Source organism: Daphnia pulicaria, chromosome 2, assembly GCF_021234035.1.
Source record: "Daphnia pulicaria isolate SC F1-1A chromosome 2, SC_F0-13Bv2, whole genome shotgun sequence".
In the NCBI taxonomy this organism is placed as follows: domain Eukaryota; kingdom Metazoa; phylum Arthropoda; class Branchiopoda; order Diplostraca; family Daphniidae; genus Daphnia; species Daphnia pulicaria.
Window position 1 is genome coordinate 3190033 of NC_060914.1, and position 16413 is coordinate 3206445.

General features: G+C 41.0%; 4 protein-coding genes across 5 annotated transcripts; 1 reads left to right on the top strand and 3 right to left on the bottom strand.

Moving 5' to 3' along the window:
* Positions 1-50: 50 nt before the first annotated feature.
* On the bottom strand, positions 51-1114 carry LOC124325968 (CCAAT/enhancer-binding protein beta-like). Of its 2 annotated transcripts, none has more exons than XM_046784546.1 (2): positions 764-1114; positions 51-679 (listed from the first exon to the last, which is right to left on the bottom strand). In XM_046784546.1, the coding sequence occupies exons 1-2, from the start codon at positions 932-934 to the stop codon at positions 137-139; spliced, it is 714 nt and encodes a 237-aa protein (XP_046640502.1). In that variant the 5' UTR covers positions 935-1114; the 3' UTR covers positions 51-136. The 2 variants fall into 2 exon arrangements, with proteins under 2 accessions (XP_046640502.1, XP_046640501.1); XM_046784545.1 differs by having other exon boundaries at positions 51-682; positions 764-1113.
* A 1235-nt stretch (positions 1115-2349) lies between these two features.
* LOC124327794 (bromodomain-containing protein 1-like) lies at positions 2350-6975 on the bottom strand. Its single transcript, XM_046786792.1, has 7 exons — positions 6032-6975; positions 5667-5962; positions 5446-5598; positions 5067-5383; positions 2988-5004; positions 2779-2921; positions 2350-2689 (listed from the first exon to the last, which is right to left on the bottom strand). Exons 1-7 carry the CDS (start codon positions 6759-6761, stop codon positions 2497-2499), a joined length of 3849 nt encoding a protein of 1282 aa, XP_046642748.1. The 5' UTR covers positions 6762-6975; the 3' UTR covers positions 2350-2496.
* Positions 6976-7121: 146 nt separating this feature from the next.
* LOC124327795 (potential E3 ubiquitin-protein ligase ariadne-2-like) lies at positions 7122-9534 on the bottom strand. Its single transcript, XM_046786793.1, has 8 exons — positions 9326-9534; positions 9067-9234; positions 8664-8997; positions 8375-8600; positions 8200-8314; positions 7904-8131; positions 7623-7838; positions 7122-7556 (listed from the first exon to the last, which is right to left on the bottom strand). Exons 2-8 carry the CDS (start codon positions 9226-9228, stop codon positions 7401-7403), a joined length of 1437 nt encoding a protein of 478 aa, XP_046642749.1. The 5' UTR covers positions 9229-9234; positions 9326-9534; the 3' UTR covers positions 7122-7400.
* Positions 9535-11851: 2317 nt separating this feature from the next.
* Positions 11852-15240, top strand: LOC124326919 (general transcription factor 3C polypeptide 3-like). Its single transcript, XM_046785636.1, has 10 exons — positions 11852-12634; positions 12711-12793; positions 12861-13010; positions 13117-13208; positions 13271-13487; positions 13621-13886; positions 13953-14140; positions 14199-14737; positions 14804-14939; positions 14999-15240. The coding sequence occupies exons 1-10, from the start codon at positions 12166-12168 to the stop codon at positions 15238-15240; spliced, it is 2382 nt and encodes a 793-aa protein (XP_046641592.1). The 5' UTR covers positions 11852-12165.
* Positions 15241-16413: the final 1173 nt, after the last annotated feature.

Below are 16413 nucleotides of genomic sequence, written 5' to 3' on the forward strand. Positions count from 1 at the left end.
ACGATGGAAATATAAAGGTTTCGTGGCACACATCGGTGAATCTTTTTAGCCTTTGTTTTAAATTATTATAATAATTAAGTGTTTTGTTTGATTGCGAGTTGAGGGAAAACAAAAGGAGTGCGTGGGCTGTGGGGGGTTATCTGTGGCTCTGGAGACGGGCAAAGGCGCTGGTGACTTGCACTTTAATTGGATCGGGAATGTCGTTGAATTTGGAGAAGAGCCCGTGCAGAAACTGGATCTCTTTTGACAGCTGCTCTACACGTCTCTCAAGTCTCTCCTTATCGGCCGACAGGACCGTGACACGTTGAGCCACTATGCGTGACTCGGCTTTGGCCTTCTCGCGGGATTTCTTCACGGCGATGTTGTTGAGAGTTCTTCGTCGTTTGTATTCGTCGCTATCTTTGCTGACGTTCTTGCCGCCCGATTTGAATCGACGACTTGTCGAGGCCGAGCTGCTCGTGGTCGAACGTCCGGCAGGGCTGGAAACGGCAGTGCCGTAAGGGCTGGGCATCATTGCCGACGTGTAGTCACTGGCGTCGGTCAAAGTGCTAGGTAGACAACGGCTGTCTTCATCCTCTTGCAAATGAGCTATCTCGCGTTTCACCATCGGCTGCGGCTGATAAGAGCCGGAATGCGATAAGTAATCGGCGACGCTTCCGATGTTTGAGTCTATCATTGCCTGCTTCAACACGGAAAATAAAACAAATGACACGATAAGTATGGCGTTCGTGAAATAATTGTTGGTGATTATATGCGACAATACCTCGAGATCCATAGAAGTTTCCGCAACCTCCAGAGTTTCTGGATAATAATCGTAATGATCGGCAAATGGGATGATTTCGCCACTCATTGGCGGATGATCGTAGTCCAATAGGTGACCCTCAAGTTTCCCGCTGGTGGTGATGTCGAAGAATTCGGAATCAAAAAAAGACATACCGCGAACGGCTTTTGGTTTGATGGGTGAATTGGTATACAGACAGGGGGCTAAACTTTCACTGTGTAACAACAACTTGTGCGTTCGAGAATGATCTTTGGATTTGCACTGATCACCTCGACTTGTGTGTACGTGTCTGCTCTTGGCGGAGTCGCTAGAAAGAATGATGAAATCATGAAACGCACTGCGCTATTATACCAAGGGCCCGGGACTGGAAACGCAATTTGGCTCCGCCCCTCCGGACGTGGTGCAATCGTCGAATGACTCGGCATGGCGGCGGTTGGTACGGCGTATAGTGACGTCACTGCTCCGGGGAAATCCCTAATAAGAAAATAAAAATGCTGGGGAAAACCAAAGTCAACCATACTTATATACTACTCCCAGTTGGAACTAGTTTGAGGCGGAATGCTGGAAAAAACACTGACTCGTCAGCAAAAATGCAAATCAACGAGGGGCAAAGTGAAATTTTCTCTAGCCGTGGAGGTCATTTGAATAAATACACACACACACAAAAAGTAGTGATGTCAATGTAATGTCATCCACTTCGTGTGCAAGCGATAAGCCCCGAATCTGGACGTCAACGTGACTAATGCTTGCCGATAACGCGCGTGCATATCAACCGACGACCCTGATTTCGTCTCCTCGTTTCCTTTTTAATTAACGAAATATTATCGAAATTTTGTCAAGGATCCGTCTCAAGTAGAATCGTGCGCACATGTGCATGAAGGCATCAAGTCTATCTTGGAAAAATAATAACCTATGTCGTGGTTGTTTTTTAATTTGTTTTCTGTGGAAAAGGGTGATTCACGTGTTGAGAACAAACACAAAAAAAAAAACAAGAGTTGACCGATTTGTGGTTTCTTTTTTATATTTTCCCGTCCGGGTTTCGTGACGTCAAACGAAAACTCGCTGACGTCATAGAATGCAGGTTTCTAGAAAATCTACGCACATGCGCAGGCAGGATGACGTCGGCCAATCACAAACCAGTTTCGGCGGAAATGGGCGGAGTCATTCCGATCGGAATGTTATCGTTCAACAGAAAAAGCAGACCGAAAGCAAACAAAATAATATAAAGTCTAATCCTCATAAGTCATTTTAACCGTCGTCGCTTTGTTATAATATGCGCAGCTGAATTCGGTTGAAAGATAATAACGACTACGACGTCCTACTAAAAAACATCGACATTTTTTTGTTGGTGGTTTGATATCTGTTGCTATATGCTTGCATGTCGACTTGGTTGATCAAAACCGGTTCAAACTGCTTGGGAAAACCGAAAATACAGCAAGTCCGGGCAAGTTCTGAAACAATAACCCGTTCGAATCAAGGAAAATTACCATATTCCACTGGGACTTTCTAATAGTGTCAATTTTATATTTTTAAAATTTAAAATAGGGAGATTTGATTATTCGATTTCATTTCAATCTTTCGTTTTTTTTATTTAAAAAAATGAGTTTGCATCAATGAGAACACACGTGTTTGAAATACTCGCATGAAATGGAGCAAAGCGAGATGGGTTATCAAACAAAGAATTTTATGAAGGTTAAAAATAAGAAAATAAACGTTCAGTGACTCGAATCGGAATCTTCGGATAGGGCACTGCTTTGCCCAGCCACTCTACACTGGTGCAAAATAGCCTCTTCGAAAGCTTTCTTGACGGCCTTGCGTTCCGTCTGCTTCTTGGATTCAATCAGTTTCGCTTTATCACGATCAGGATCCACTCCAAGTGGCTCCAACTTATCTCTGGGCAACCATTGCCTGTAATCAACAACAAATTCAATCAACATCACAATTGAGTCTGGTGTAAAAAAATTAAGCTGTGGCAAATAAAACTAACGAATACTGACCAAGTCCGTTTGGCATCGAAGAATAAAACCAGAAAAGCTGGTGGTTGAACTCCAGCTCCCATTAAGAGAACTTCTTCGGGTGGTATGGCGATGGGGACTCCATTATGTACATAACCACTCCTGGGCCAGGAAGGATCGACAATCTAATGGAAAATGTCGACATCGAATTAGAACTAATTCAGTACCAAATCATAGAAATATGTTTTTACCAGAGCTGGATACCAGGGATAACCTCGACACTTCGCCCAAACGAGATCAAGTGGCTGTAGTGGAATCAAATTACAAGGCAAAAGTGAAGTAGAACTATGCTGATGTCGAGGAGGAGATGCTGAACTATCGTCACTTGACTGGCGATCAGATTCATCGCCCGAATCCGAATCACTACTGCTACTGCTTCCACTGCTGCTCCCTTCACTCCCAGACGATTCACTCGATCCTCGATGTGAATCCTCTTCGTCGTCTAATCTGTTGGTGCGATAAACTTTGAAACTTTCACTCTCAATGTTGGGAAGGTGAATAGCTCCAGGCTGCTGAACCGAAGCAAATAACTTGTCACTTTCTGGATGCTTTTGCTTCTTCCTTTTGTTTAGATCCGTAGCTGCAACTGCAGCTGCCACAAATAAATTGGTGGATGCACTGGTGTTGGTGCCACTGGGTCCTGGTTGAGAAGTACTATTTTCTGAAACTTTTCGCGGCCTTCCACCTGCCCGTCTAGGTGGCGAAGTGCTTCCGGATGGTTCAGGCTTCTTGAAAGCCGCTGCGGCAGCTGCTTTCTTGGTGAAAAGCACCGCTGTTCGTCTATTGACACCCGATGGAGACCCAGTCAGCTGTTGCGGATTCACGGAGCTGATTTTTACTGGAGTTACTGGAACTGGAGGAACGATGGTCTCCAATTCCGGCGTTACTGGCACTGCTGCTACTGGAATTGCCGCAACGGCAACAGGGGTCGATGCGATAGATGTAGATGCCGGAGTAGAATTACGTTTCAGGACTTTAGCAACTAATCGATTCTTATTTGTAATGGATGGCGTGCTCTTTTCATCCGAATCCGTTTTGGGCGTTCGGGTGATAAAGTGATCAATCTTTAGTTGACGGGCAGCCGCTACGGATCGAGGCGAAGCCTTGACTGGAGGACCAGCAATACTTGAATCGCTGCTGCTTTTACTGCTACTACTGCTGCTGCTGCTGCTACTCCCGCTGCTACTACTTCCGCTCGAATCCGAGTCACTGCTGCCTTCATCACGTGTTTCATTTTCAGGTCGTGATTTCGATGGACTGCTACTGCTGCTCCGGGTAGCAGCCGCTCTCCCGCCAGCTTGCAAAGACAATTTCCTACGAACTTTGGCCAATTCGTTTCTCAAAATTCGGATTCGTTTAACTTTGAGGGGTCCTGTTGGCATTTGTTGAGCTTTACGCAGGAATTCTTCGAGTTTCGAAAGCTGCTGTTCAAGGGTATCAGATTCACGATACTTTTCCGAGACGTACTTATCGATTTCTTCGACTTTGCTTTCAGGTTGACTTATTTCCGACGGTGGCAGTGGAGTTGAGTTGCTGCTACTGTCGCAATTGTTGTTGCTGATGACTAATGTTTCCAAATCCTTTCGAAGTTGTTTAAATAGAACCTGAGCACCTTCTTTGAGCTTGATTGCTTGCTTATAATACATGGTGTGCTGTGCATTATAGACAGTGCAATTGTGGATCATCAGGTTGAAATCTTTTTCGAAAGCTTCCAGCGTTGGATATTGCCCAGCGTCCAACTTGTTCTGCATTGTCGAAAAGTCCATCGGTTGTTGTATAAAATCGAGATAGTCGGGGACTTGGCTGATGTCAACCGGATCGGCAAAAATGTCGTTGTTATCACGCTCCTTCAGAGTTTGTAACAAACGTCGCATTAGATACTGCAACGGATAGATTTGGAGTTCCAATTCCTTCTCTTTAATCCGCATCAATTCTCGCTTCGTTTTCTCTCTTTTGCGAATCAACTCGCATAACAGCCGGGCTCGTTCCAAATCCTGACGAAGTCGTTGAAAATAACGCAGTTGGCCTAAGAGATCGTCAGGCTGAACAATCTGATCACCGCCCAATCCTGATCCAGACCCAGAGCCCGTTGCCGCTGAAGATGCTGGCCTACGCGAAGGATGGCTGGTTTGAAGACGACGTAAAAGAGGCACACCATTCCTGGACTGCCGTTTCAGAGTCCAGTAGGCAATCAATCTTTGGATAAATCTAGATCAAACAATATCTTTAGTACAGAAATTTATTTTGCGGTAGGACAATAATATAAATACCGAATTTTCCCTTGAATTTGGGGAACGGAAGAAGCGATTTCCTGGACGCGTTCAGGAGGTATAGTGGGGATGGAAATAATAGGAGCTGCAGAACGTTTCTCTGCCAGGATTTTACGAGCCTTTCGCATTTTCTCGCGGAAAGCAGCTTTCGACTGCGCTTTGCGAATAACCTCACCTATTCCGTGATCACCGACCAATGGCTTTGAATCAGAATCGGCTGGTGTGTGAGCATCGCAGTAGGCCGCTTTACGGATGCTGATATTGGGTCCACTGCTTGGTGAGTCTTTGGCCGTGTCAATTTTCATGTGTAACCCAGCCTGTTAGAAGAGTTCAAGTAAGTATTTTGATAAATATGCTGTAATTACAGTCGTAACAATACCTGCTGCGCACAAGTGACATGGAACGCCGTGTAACAGTTGGCCCTATGACACTGAATGCAAGATCCAGCTCCTCGTTGCTTACAAATGTAACACGTCAATTTCCAACGAGCGGCAGGAATGTTTTGTATGCTGTCGATCGGTTCAAGGAAAACCTGAATAATAATAATAATAAAATGCTTAGTAATCTCTGCAATTATATGAGAAGATTGAACGTTATTACTGTATTAGCAAAGCAGACTTCTGGTATCCACAGAGCGCAAACTACATGAGCCCATCGGTTATCATCCGTTTGTTTGAAAGCACCTCCTCGGTTTGGACACAAAGCACAATCAACCGCTCGTGAAGGTGACTGTAGACATCGACGACAAAGCCATTGGCCCTCAGGAATATACGGGACACCATAGCATTCTTGGTGGACAGCGAGATTACACATGTCACAGAAGAGGATCACATTGCTGTTTTGGCATTCTCCATCCATGCATATGCAACATTCAGCGTCCTCATCGATAGGTGGGCCTAGTTAGATATTTTTTCTCAAATTAGACATATTTTGCAGACTTAATAAAGAAAAATATAAATAAAAACCTTGATCTTTCCCAGAACTTTGCATTTGAAAGTAAGACTCTTTTTCCAGTCGATCCATTAGCAATTCAAATGATTCTGGGTTTACTTCAGAAAGGTTTTCAAATCTTCTTTGTTTGTTTATCAACTCTAGCCATGTAAAATCATCTTCGTCCATATCAAATTCCACTTCATCTTCCATTTCATCAGGAGATTTCTCAATGAATCGATAGTAAGACTTTGGTCTTTCTGGGGCATCTGGCTGGCTCCATGTTTCGATGATGGAAAATGATGCCTCCGGCAGCTTAGGAGGGGAGACTTTTTCTTCTTTGCGAACCACTGGTTCAACTGGCTTCGGGGTCTTTTTCTGCAGATGTTTTGGAGTGTGACTTTTACTTGTTGGAGTTTTGGCATAGTCTTGGCTTGGTGTTTCTTCATTTTTCATAGGCACTTCATTCTCATAGTCCTCTTTGCCCACAAAGCTTATGGAGTCAAAAATGTTTATCCTTTGAAGTTTGCTATCAATTTCAAGTTCAACAATCTTCTGGGCTTCTGCATAAGTCAAAACCTGCTGTGGTGATTCTGATGAAGGTAAAGAACTACCAGGATTTTCATGATTGAAATTAAACAAGTGGAATTGAATGCCCGCGAAACTTTTGTAGATTTTGCCGCAGTCTTTCGCGGGGCATTCATACGGCGGTTTAGTTGCTCTGATGTGGTTAAGAAACTCACGAATGTCAAAGTCGAGACCCATTTTATTACAATACAATATCAAGTATGTTATATTGTTTCACACACTGTTTTTTCTCTATTTCAAGAAACCAATTATATTAAACAAAGTTTTACATTTAGTCCATTTTTGTTGTCGTTTTTCAGACCACGCACTAAATGACAACTGGCCAGACACCTGGCGCCAACGTTTTACAACTCGTTACAGAAGTGTTTTTGAAAAGAAACCCCTTAGGCACTTAAATTCTGGAAGATAAAAAAAAAATTTCAAAATTTATGGGGCTGAATAATTTTAAGGGGAATAATTTATAAACAAGGGTAACGGAGTATCCAGCACATTATATAATAAAAAATTGCTCAGACTATATAAGAAAAAGGGAAATAGTAAACGTTTCAGTGATGCAATTTATTCATTTGTTACTATGGGAATACGAAACAAAACTAAAAAGAAAATTTCGCAGTAAAAAAAAAACGAAAAACAAAAAACGTTGAGGACAACTGATAAACGTATAGGACGAAAAATATCAAATGACAATAGACAATCGCAATTTCGATTCCTATCTAAAGCGACAGGTAAAAGCCAAAAACCTATCGACCGTAGTTACAGGCGCGTTGGTAAAAATTTTCAAATCCTATTCAATCCATTTGCTAACCAGCAAATATTTCACGACTCTAGGAAATCTTGCAATAGCGTGGTGCGCCGTTTCTCGCAAACGTCCATTTGAATGCCCAGATCGCCTCTATCGGTCGTTTCGGCCCGTTCCACTTTCCACGATAGATTTTCTATTTCGGCTTCCAACTGAGCCTGTTGGTACTCGAACTAACATAAACAGACGTGGGAACGTTAATATTGGTGAAAGGCATTAACATTTTCCGAATCACTCACCAATTCCTTTCGAGGACCTGCATCCATGTAGTAAGCGTAAGGGTAAGTATACTGAAGAGTATACCTACAGCGTGCCAACAAGGCGGCAGCATCCAATAAACACTGCCAATCAATCCAAGTACCATCTGTGCCGGTCATGACTTTACACTGAATACGCTCACGGATCCGTTGCAATGTTTGCTCCTCCAATCGTAAACTCTTTGCATGATTCTCCCACTAAAAATATTCGAAAATAGCTATAATAGTACAAAGTTATGATCGGCCAATTTCTAGTAACTTACTCTTTCAAAGTAATGGAGATATTTTTTCAAGGCTTCTTTGGCCCGAGCGTGAGAAGACTCATTGGCTACGTTGGGATTTTCCTCGTAGCGTGAACAACGGTAATATTCTGATCCGTGAGTCTTCCAATCACCCAGACACATCCAGCAAAAGTCATGTTTACAGCCATAACATTGCATGTGGTTACATCCTCCATTCTTTTCTATACAAATTTGGCACTTGGGACACACCTAGTAACAAGCAGATGGACCGTTAAGAGCATTATTTTCGTTTACATGAAAATCTGAGTTATCCTTACCTTAGTATGAGCAGAGATGTAGTTGGCAGTTTCGCTATCATCTGCACATTTGGTCAGCCAATGTCGAATCGTTTCACAATCGGTGGGAGCGTGATATTCGCTTCCACATCGAAAACTAAAATATAAGAAGCTCTTTCATATAACGAAATGGAGAAAGTTTCTAAAATAAAATTACCAGAATGTCGTCTTGCATGAGCTGCAAACTATCCGCTTGCCTTTGTTTTCTTTGGCCCGTATAATTATGTTACAATTCGGACCCGGACAGAATCTCAGTTCAGGATGGGATCTGACATAGTCGGAGAAGGCATGGCGAACATAACGTTCCTTTAGTTGAGGCGTGGCTAATAAAGGCAAGACAAAGTCTTCTGTTGCCATAACAGAACATCCCATGCATTCAGTTGCTATTCACACAGGAACAAAAAGGTTAGAATTGTTCAATATAACATTGATTAACAAATTTATACCTGTAGACACACCATGCATGACCTGAGTTTCAAGATAAGCATTCCAACATCCCTTGCAAAAGAGGTGGCTGCAACCAATTCCACAAAAGACATCTTTGGGTAGCATAATAATGCAAATGGGACAAACTAGAGTTTTGGATAAGGTTTTCACCACAGGAGTTTTATCTGGTTTAAGTTTAGATTGAACTAGAAGTTGAGAAGAATCTTCCAGATACATTTTAATGACTGAGTCTAAAGCCCAGTTATGAGCATGTAGAAGCAGTTTTGAAAGAGACGGTGTCAACCTCAGCCGACTGCTTAAAGTTTCAACCAGTTCATTCAATAACCTATCCACCTATAATTTAAAAAAAACAAACAGTTGATTTCTCCAATTTCATTGCATGTATAAATTTTTTACACTGACCTGATCAACCGTTAGACATTCAAATTCAAAATGTTCAGGATCACACTTCTTTTGGTTCATCGATTCACTGTCGGCATCATCACAAGGATTGTAGTAATCATCATAGCCACATTCTTCTGTTTCAGAATATTCCACATCAGAATCATTATCATTATTTGACATGATGAACTAGAAAAAAGAAAAAAACAAAATACTGAGTCAATAGAGTTAATGGATACCACACATGAAAATGCAGTCCTGGCAATTGCTTAGTGCTTACCGATTCAAGCCACCGACGTCGACATTAAGAGAATCACTATTTCGAAGATGGAATGGTTGTAAATGGACGTCAATCAAACCCAAGGACGGCCTGGTTCGCCAATATTTTTAAAGCTTTTCCATGAATTTGTGTTTAATTACAATTAGCTACCCCACGAACACAGCTTCTGGCCTTCTTCAGTTCTCCTTCTGTAAATCCGTATTTTACCTACAGCGCTTCCAACGGGAGAAAGTTACACTAAAGGGTAAATACGAAAAAAAACAATAATTTGTTAATTAAAATGAACACAAATGCTTCTGTAAATTATTTATCTAAAAATTTCAATTTTTTGGGGTTTTCATCTGACGGTGTTTAGAAAGAAAATGTGAAGAAATCCGAAATCTATTTTATGTTTCTTTTATCCATCAAGAGATGGAGATGGATTCTACTTAATTGATTGCGGTTTGAAACTTATCGAAAGGGTTCTCGAATAAGTTTTGAATGAAACATCTTACATCATTTTTGTGATGAAAATCATGATGTTTTAGGTAAGTCGTTTTATTGTCTCACTATTTTAATCGTTATTAAATTTCAATAATCATAATAAATCTTGTACGTTTAGGAAAAAATCAGAGGCTCCAGATTGTTGATATCTTGATAATGGTTGATAACTATGCCAAAGGTTGCAGAAACTTTTAAAATTTAGGAAAACAAAAATAATACAAAATTATTTTTAAAGAAACAGAATTTTTCGATACGCAAAGTGGATTACTTTGTAGGGATCATAGGCATTGATTATTTAAGTCTGTAGGGCTAAACACAGCTAGGTTATGATCCATAGCAAAAATTTTCTGAAACACACCCGCAACGTGAAAATATTTTTTTACCAAATAGCAAAAATTATGTATATTTCCCTGGATGTATCGAGGGTATCAATTTAATGGGTCTTTAAATGGAAGAATATATATATATTTTTTTTATATGATTATGCCCTGAAAAGTTGCCATAAACAGAATAGCGGATGATCTTTTTATTAGGACCTCTTCTATCAGCAGAGGAGTAACTACAAGTTGATTTAAATGGACCTAGTAGGCGTATTAGAAAATGACGTTCTTGAGGAATGGGCGTGTATAAAACAAAAATAACCATCACAGTCACAAACGAAATAACACTAATTGACAGTTTACGTAAAAAATAACCATTTTTAAATTGGCTGGGCAAAATGCTCATGTTAGCATGTTATGCCTTCGCATAAAGTTAATGTTACATTCCGGAGCGGAACGTTTTCGGCTATATGCCCGAACATGAGTTTCACGTTGACTGATTAGTAAAAGATTCTTTTTCACTAGCGACAGCACGGGGGTTTTTTAAAAAGTGCAAAATACTGAAGAATTGTGGCATGGCCCCATGAAGGGCGAAATCTTTATAAAGCACGTACATTTTACACGTTGCGCTCCGTTACGCCGCGCGTGTTCGAAGTTGCTTTCACACATTACTTATAGTACAGGAGAGGAAAGAACTGATTGGACAATATAAGACTCCCCTCCCGACAATAGGGTGAAGTGCCTCTTCACCCTTTCACTCTCAACACAATGCCTCCCCATGTCCATAGATAAAATTCGGATGAAATTCGATAAAATACTAGAGAGACGAGATACTGTTACCTATAATTATATTAAATAGCAATTTATATTAGCTGTATATTTTCCTGGATATCCACAAGAATGTGAGTATAAAGAGTTTTGAATTGCAAATTGAGTCTCCGGTATTGAAGTTTGGAAAGCCCATCAGTTTCGAAACGAAGTGATCCTTCCTGCTGTATCTTCATCCTGTCAGGATTGGGTTCGGCTTTTTTGTGGGAAAGCGTCTTGTATCGTGCACGATGGACGAGCGATGGCTGGTCGTCGAAAATTCTGGTCACTGTCAAGTTATTAAATAAGATACGTTCATACAACTGATCGTCCTCACCACCCCAGCCTCAGAACAAATTTGAATAGCCGTTGATTTGTTGAAAATCATGGGTCGAAATTGCGCTGACTCCACCGAAAAAGTATCTGGGAACTGGCCTGTAATTATATTAAATTGAAGAACAGTATACCAGTACATGCTATTAATTATACAAATATAATGCGGATTATTTAATATATCTGTAATTATCCCAATAATCGATTGAAAAAGCCATTTGCCGTGGTTTCCCATCTTCTGAACATGAGTTATGAACATAAGGATGTCTGTCATCCTCCGGTAGATAATCAACGTTGAAATATGAAACATGGATACTTATCCTGTAATAGAGCCTCAGTAAAGCCAATGTTTAACAGCATTCCTCGATTGAACGATGAACCATCTGTTCGTTATAGAGAAAATGCAAAATCAGCAACAAGCAACAGAATCGTGAATAGGCCTTGTGAATAGTGTAAAATTTTTGTGGATAACCTATTAACCTAACTAGATTGCTCTACGACTATGATGGTGTAGCTGGAATACAACAAGTCAACAACAGCAACTTTCTATTTTGATTGGCATTCGCAAAAAATGCTTTCGATTGGTCGAAATGAATGCACTCCGCAACGTCCTCATGCTGCCCCCTGCTGGGACCCCTGAGCCTATTGGGCAGCATGCGGAGTGCATTCAATTCGACCATGCTTGATACAAATTACAAATGATACACAATCGTCACGTGATCGTCGTCTGTTTCGTTTCGCGCGTTTCGTGTGAACACATGCAACGTTAGCTTCGACCGGCCCTGATGCCCCTGAAGTAGCGTTTTAAACTAAACCGTTCTTTTCAATCTAACTATTGAAGAAAAATTGTTCTTGCTGTTGACTTTCACTCGAATCGAATTTTTATATTATTTCACGATGGAGAGCAGAGATGAAGAAGTGCAACCACAGCTCCTTTCAGATGATCAAGTTATTGTGGCTTCTTGTGATAGTTCAAGAGTTACTATCATCAATGAAGGAACACCTTTACATTCGGCAGAAAATGGCTTGTGGGAAATCTTCTACATAAACATTTCAGAGGAAGACATGGTATCTGATCATCCAGCAAATACTGATGATAATGTTATTCCAAAGGCAGATGAGGAACAAATAGCTATTACTGATGGATATCTGGAAGGAATAGTGTCATTTGAATACTTCATGACAAAAGTAGAAAACTCAGATGGTTCCGAGTCTGGCATGGAAGACTCATCTGATACAGATTATGAAGAAGAAGTGCTGGAAAGAAACTCAAATGACCCAGAATATTTTCCTGAAGAATCTTCCAACCCAGTGAAAAAGAGAAAATGCACACGAGTTACAAAAAGACTTCCACAACTTTTACAAGGTAACCAAATATTCTTTTTTTGTTAAATATGTGTTTACAATAATGGCCTGCAAATTTGAATTTTTCCAATACAAAGGTCTCATGGGTGAAGCAAACTTGAGATATGCAAGGGGTGAGAATGAAGATGCCATCAACCTCTGCAAGGAAATAATTAGACAGGTAAATTCATTATAAAATTGTGGGTGTTTTGCTAATATAATTGTTTTTCATTCACTTATATTTTTAGGCCCCAAGTTATGCTGAACCTTTTCAATTTCTAAGCATGTGCTATAAGGACCAGAGAGATGAAGAAATGTCATACCAGTTATCTTTAATAGCTGCATATTTATCTCCTCAATCTCCCCAACAGGCCAATGAATGGTTACAATTAGCCCAGGTAAAATATTTTAGATCTAAAAAGCAGCTTTTTTTTTATGAAAATCAAATTCGTCGGAATGCAGATATCTTCTACTTTAATACTAAAATTGTTCGCTCTATTTCAGGTGTGTTTGAAGCGAAGAGATGAGATACAGGCAAAGAAATGCCTTGCCAAAGCTGTTCAAGCAGACCCTACAAATCTTCAAATTCATGAACGGTAACGTACAAAGAATATAATTTAAATACTATTTCTGATGTGTTTTATTCTGTGTGTTTCAGTCGATGCCAGGTGTTGGAATCAATTGGTGCTGAAAAAGAGCAGTTGAAAGCTCGCCTGACTATGTTGCGAGGTGTCCAACCGGAAAATGAACAAAAGAAAAATGAATGGGTCGAGCTTGCTGAAAAATTGCCAGGATTTCCTTTGAGAGTGGCAGCTTGCATTCAGCGCGTAGGGCGCTCAGTAATGCTCTTGTCACCTGCGCAGATAATTTCAAAATGAATCATTTTAAACTTTTATTGGAACTCCAGATCTTGACGAAACATTATCTCGATGTCATAAAAGTACGGTGAACTCTTTCAACCGTTAACTATTCACTAAAATAACGAATTCAATTTAATTGCACTTACAGGCTCTTAATAGACATTGCGGGCTGGTGTTTAACAATAACATAATCGACGAAATTGATCTCAAAGAAACGGAATCTATGGAACTGACGGAAGAGTTGCCATTCGACATTCTCAGCAAACTGTGCATTGCCTTAGTTTACTTTAAGAAAGAAGAATTTGCATTTCCTTTGATCGAAACTTTTATCGAGCATGACGTCGAAAGCTTTGGGGAAATCTACCTTGACGTTGTCGAGATCCTAGCAGAAAAAGAATTCCATCAACAAGCTTTGTAAGAGAAATCCAAAAGTAATTATTTTGCGACTTTTAAATTCTCATATTTCTCTTTTCATAACAGGACATTGCTAGAGATCCTAACACAAAGCAAATCCTTTTCTCAAGCTGAAGTTTGGCTGAAATATGCAAACTGTCTTAATGCTCTCAATCTGTCAGATGAAGCAATCGTGGCATTCCGACATGTTATTCATCTAGTGCCATCAAGGGAGGATGCTAAAATATCTCTAGCAGAATTGTTCACCAAATTAGGTAACTACCTTAAGACAACTTATATCGTTTTCCAGTCTAATCGTTTGCGTGTTAACAGGTCGCCACGAAGAAGCTTTGGAAGCTGTAACGCAAGACTCGGAAGCTACTCGGATTGAAGCCAGCGTTTTGCATCACAAGTGCCTCTTGCTTTTGAAAGAAGGAAAAATGAATCAGTTCGTTGCGGCTTACAAATTGCTGATGATGCGTCACGCCTCGAATATTCAATCCAAGGACGAAGTGAACAAAACGTGCGGCGCCAAAAAAGTAGGGTGGGAGTCGGCGGATGAAGATTCGGACGTGGAAGAATTGGACTTTGGAGCATCGTCGATAAAGTTAGAAGAAGAATATCGACTCCTCCGGCTAACGTGTGAATACCTGTTCAAGGAGAAACGTCTGGTGGAGTTGGAGAGAATCTGTTTTACGGCTCTTACGTCACCGCTTTTCAGAAGCAAGAGAGAAATTTGCAGAGAAATTCAGTTCATCACCCTTCAAGTGTGTTTAGCTAAAGGCGACTCGTATTATGCTTATAACCTAGCCCGTGGTTTGCTCTTACGTAACAACCTGGATAACAAAAGAGCTTTGAACCTCATGATTCAGGTGAAAATACTTACCTTATCTTTACCATCGTTCGTTATAATTGGTTCGACGTTTTCGTTTCAACAGGTTATCATGCGAGGGGACGATGTGCGCTACAATCGTTTTCTTGTGCGGCTACTTCGGAAACACCCCAAACATGTCTGTCTAAGTGTTTTGAACGGTCACGCGTGTTTAGCCAGCGGTACATACAAGCGCGCCTTAGGTAAGATGGCAAAGCAAAATTTTGATTTATTAAATTTAATCGTTCTTAATTTTGCATAGATGCTTATATGTCGGCGTGCAAAATTGATCCCGACAATCCGTTGTTTTTGCTGCTTTCTGCAATTGTTCTGGTTCAGTTGACATGTCAAAAGTTTTCTAGCGGGAAGCATTCGCTTGTTACTCAAGCTTGTTCCTTCTTCGATGCTTATCTGAAATCAAGAGGGGACTGTCAAGAGGTTTACTACAACATCGGCCGGGGAATGCATCAGCTTGGCCTTTTAGCTCATGCTGTGGACTTTTAGTAAGCACAGTTTACTTGTATTACATATTTATTTAACATTGTTATATAACGTTGTTTACTTGTATTATATAACATTTTGCCGTTTATTTAACTAAAAAATGTGTTATTTTTTAGTAAAAAAGCTCTGCAACACAAGCCAAGCGTCACACGCGGAGAGAATGCTCATGTATTCGACTTATCCAGAGAAATCGCCTTTAATTTATCGCTCATCTATCGGTCGGCTGATTTTTCCAATTCTGGTTCCGATGTTGCTCGTATGTATCTGGACAAGTATATCACTATTTGAAATATGATGCATCATTTTTCGTTAAAATTCCAAGGAACTGTAATGTATTTGTAAATAAATCGTCATTAAACAAGGACAACTTACATAAATCATCGATCGCTTCGAACACTTTTAGAAAGAGGGAGGCTATTCCCGATAACATCTAGCAGTTCTTTTCTAGAATCCTCCTCTGTTTTAAAACAACTTGTTTACACAGTGACATTTCCCCAATGACTTTGACCAATGACGGGACTGGAGCCAAACGGAGGGGTTTCCGGCCGGCTGGTCGAATGCAACGTGTGCCAGCGGCCCTTAATGGCCACATGCGCCTGCACGGCGGTTTCTTCAAGAAAGAGGCCGAATGCGGCGGATCCAACGGGTCGGGAAACGGATCCGGCGGCGGGAGTGGCGGAGGGGGAGGAAGCGGCGGAGGTGGAAGTATCAAAAAGCCGGGCGACAGTAAAAGAGATCCCAACACGCCGCCGCTTTTGACGGCTTCCGTCTCGGTGCGGGCCCTCATCGAAGAGAACATTATCCAGCGGCGGAATAATATGGCGGCCAACAATTCTTCCACGACTTTGATGGGTTCTTCTTCTTCAGGTTCTTCAGGTACTTTTTCTTTGGTGTCTGCAACCACGGCGGCGTCGGCGTCGTCGTCGTCCATCCACCAGTTCTGTTGTTGGCAGTGTCCAACAACAAGAACAACATTCTCATGCCTAACCGATCCCAGTTCAACCGGTCAGTCAACCGGAAGCGGCTGTTATGTTGATGAGAAGAGATTGAGAAGAGAATCAAAGAGACTCGATGGAAGCTCAGCAGCCGCTCATTCCCAAATTAGAGCCGGAAGATTATTTCGAAGGTACAAGTTAATTTTGATGAAGTAATGGATGAAAAATTCACTAAATAGTT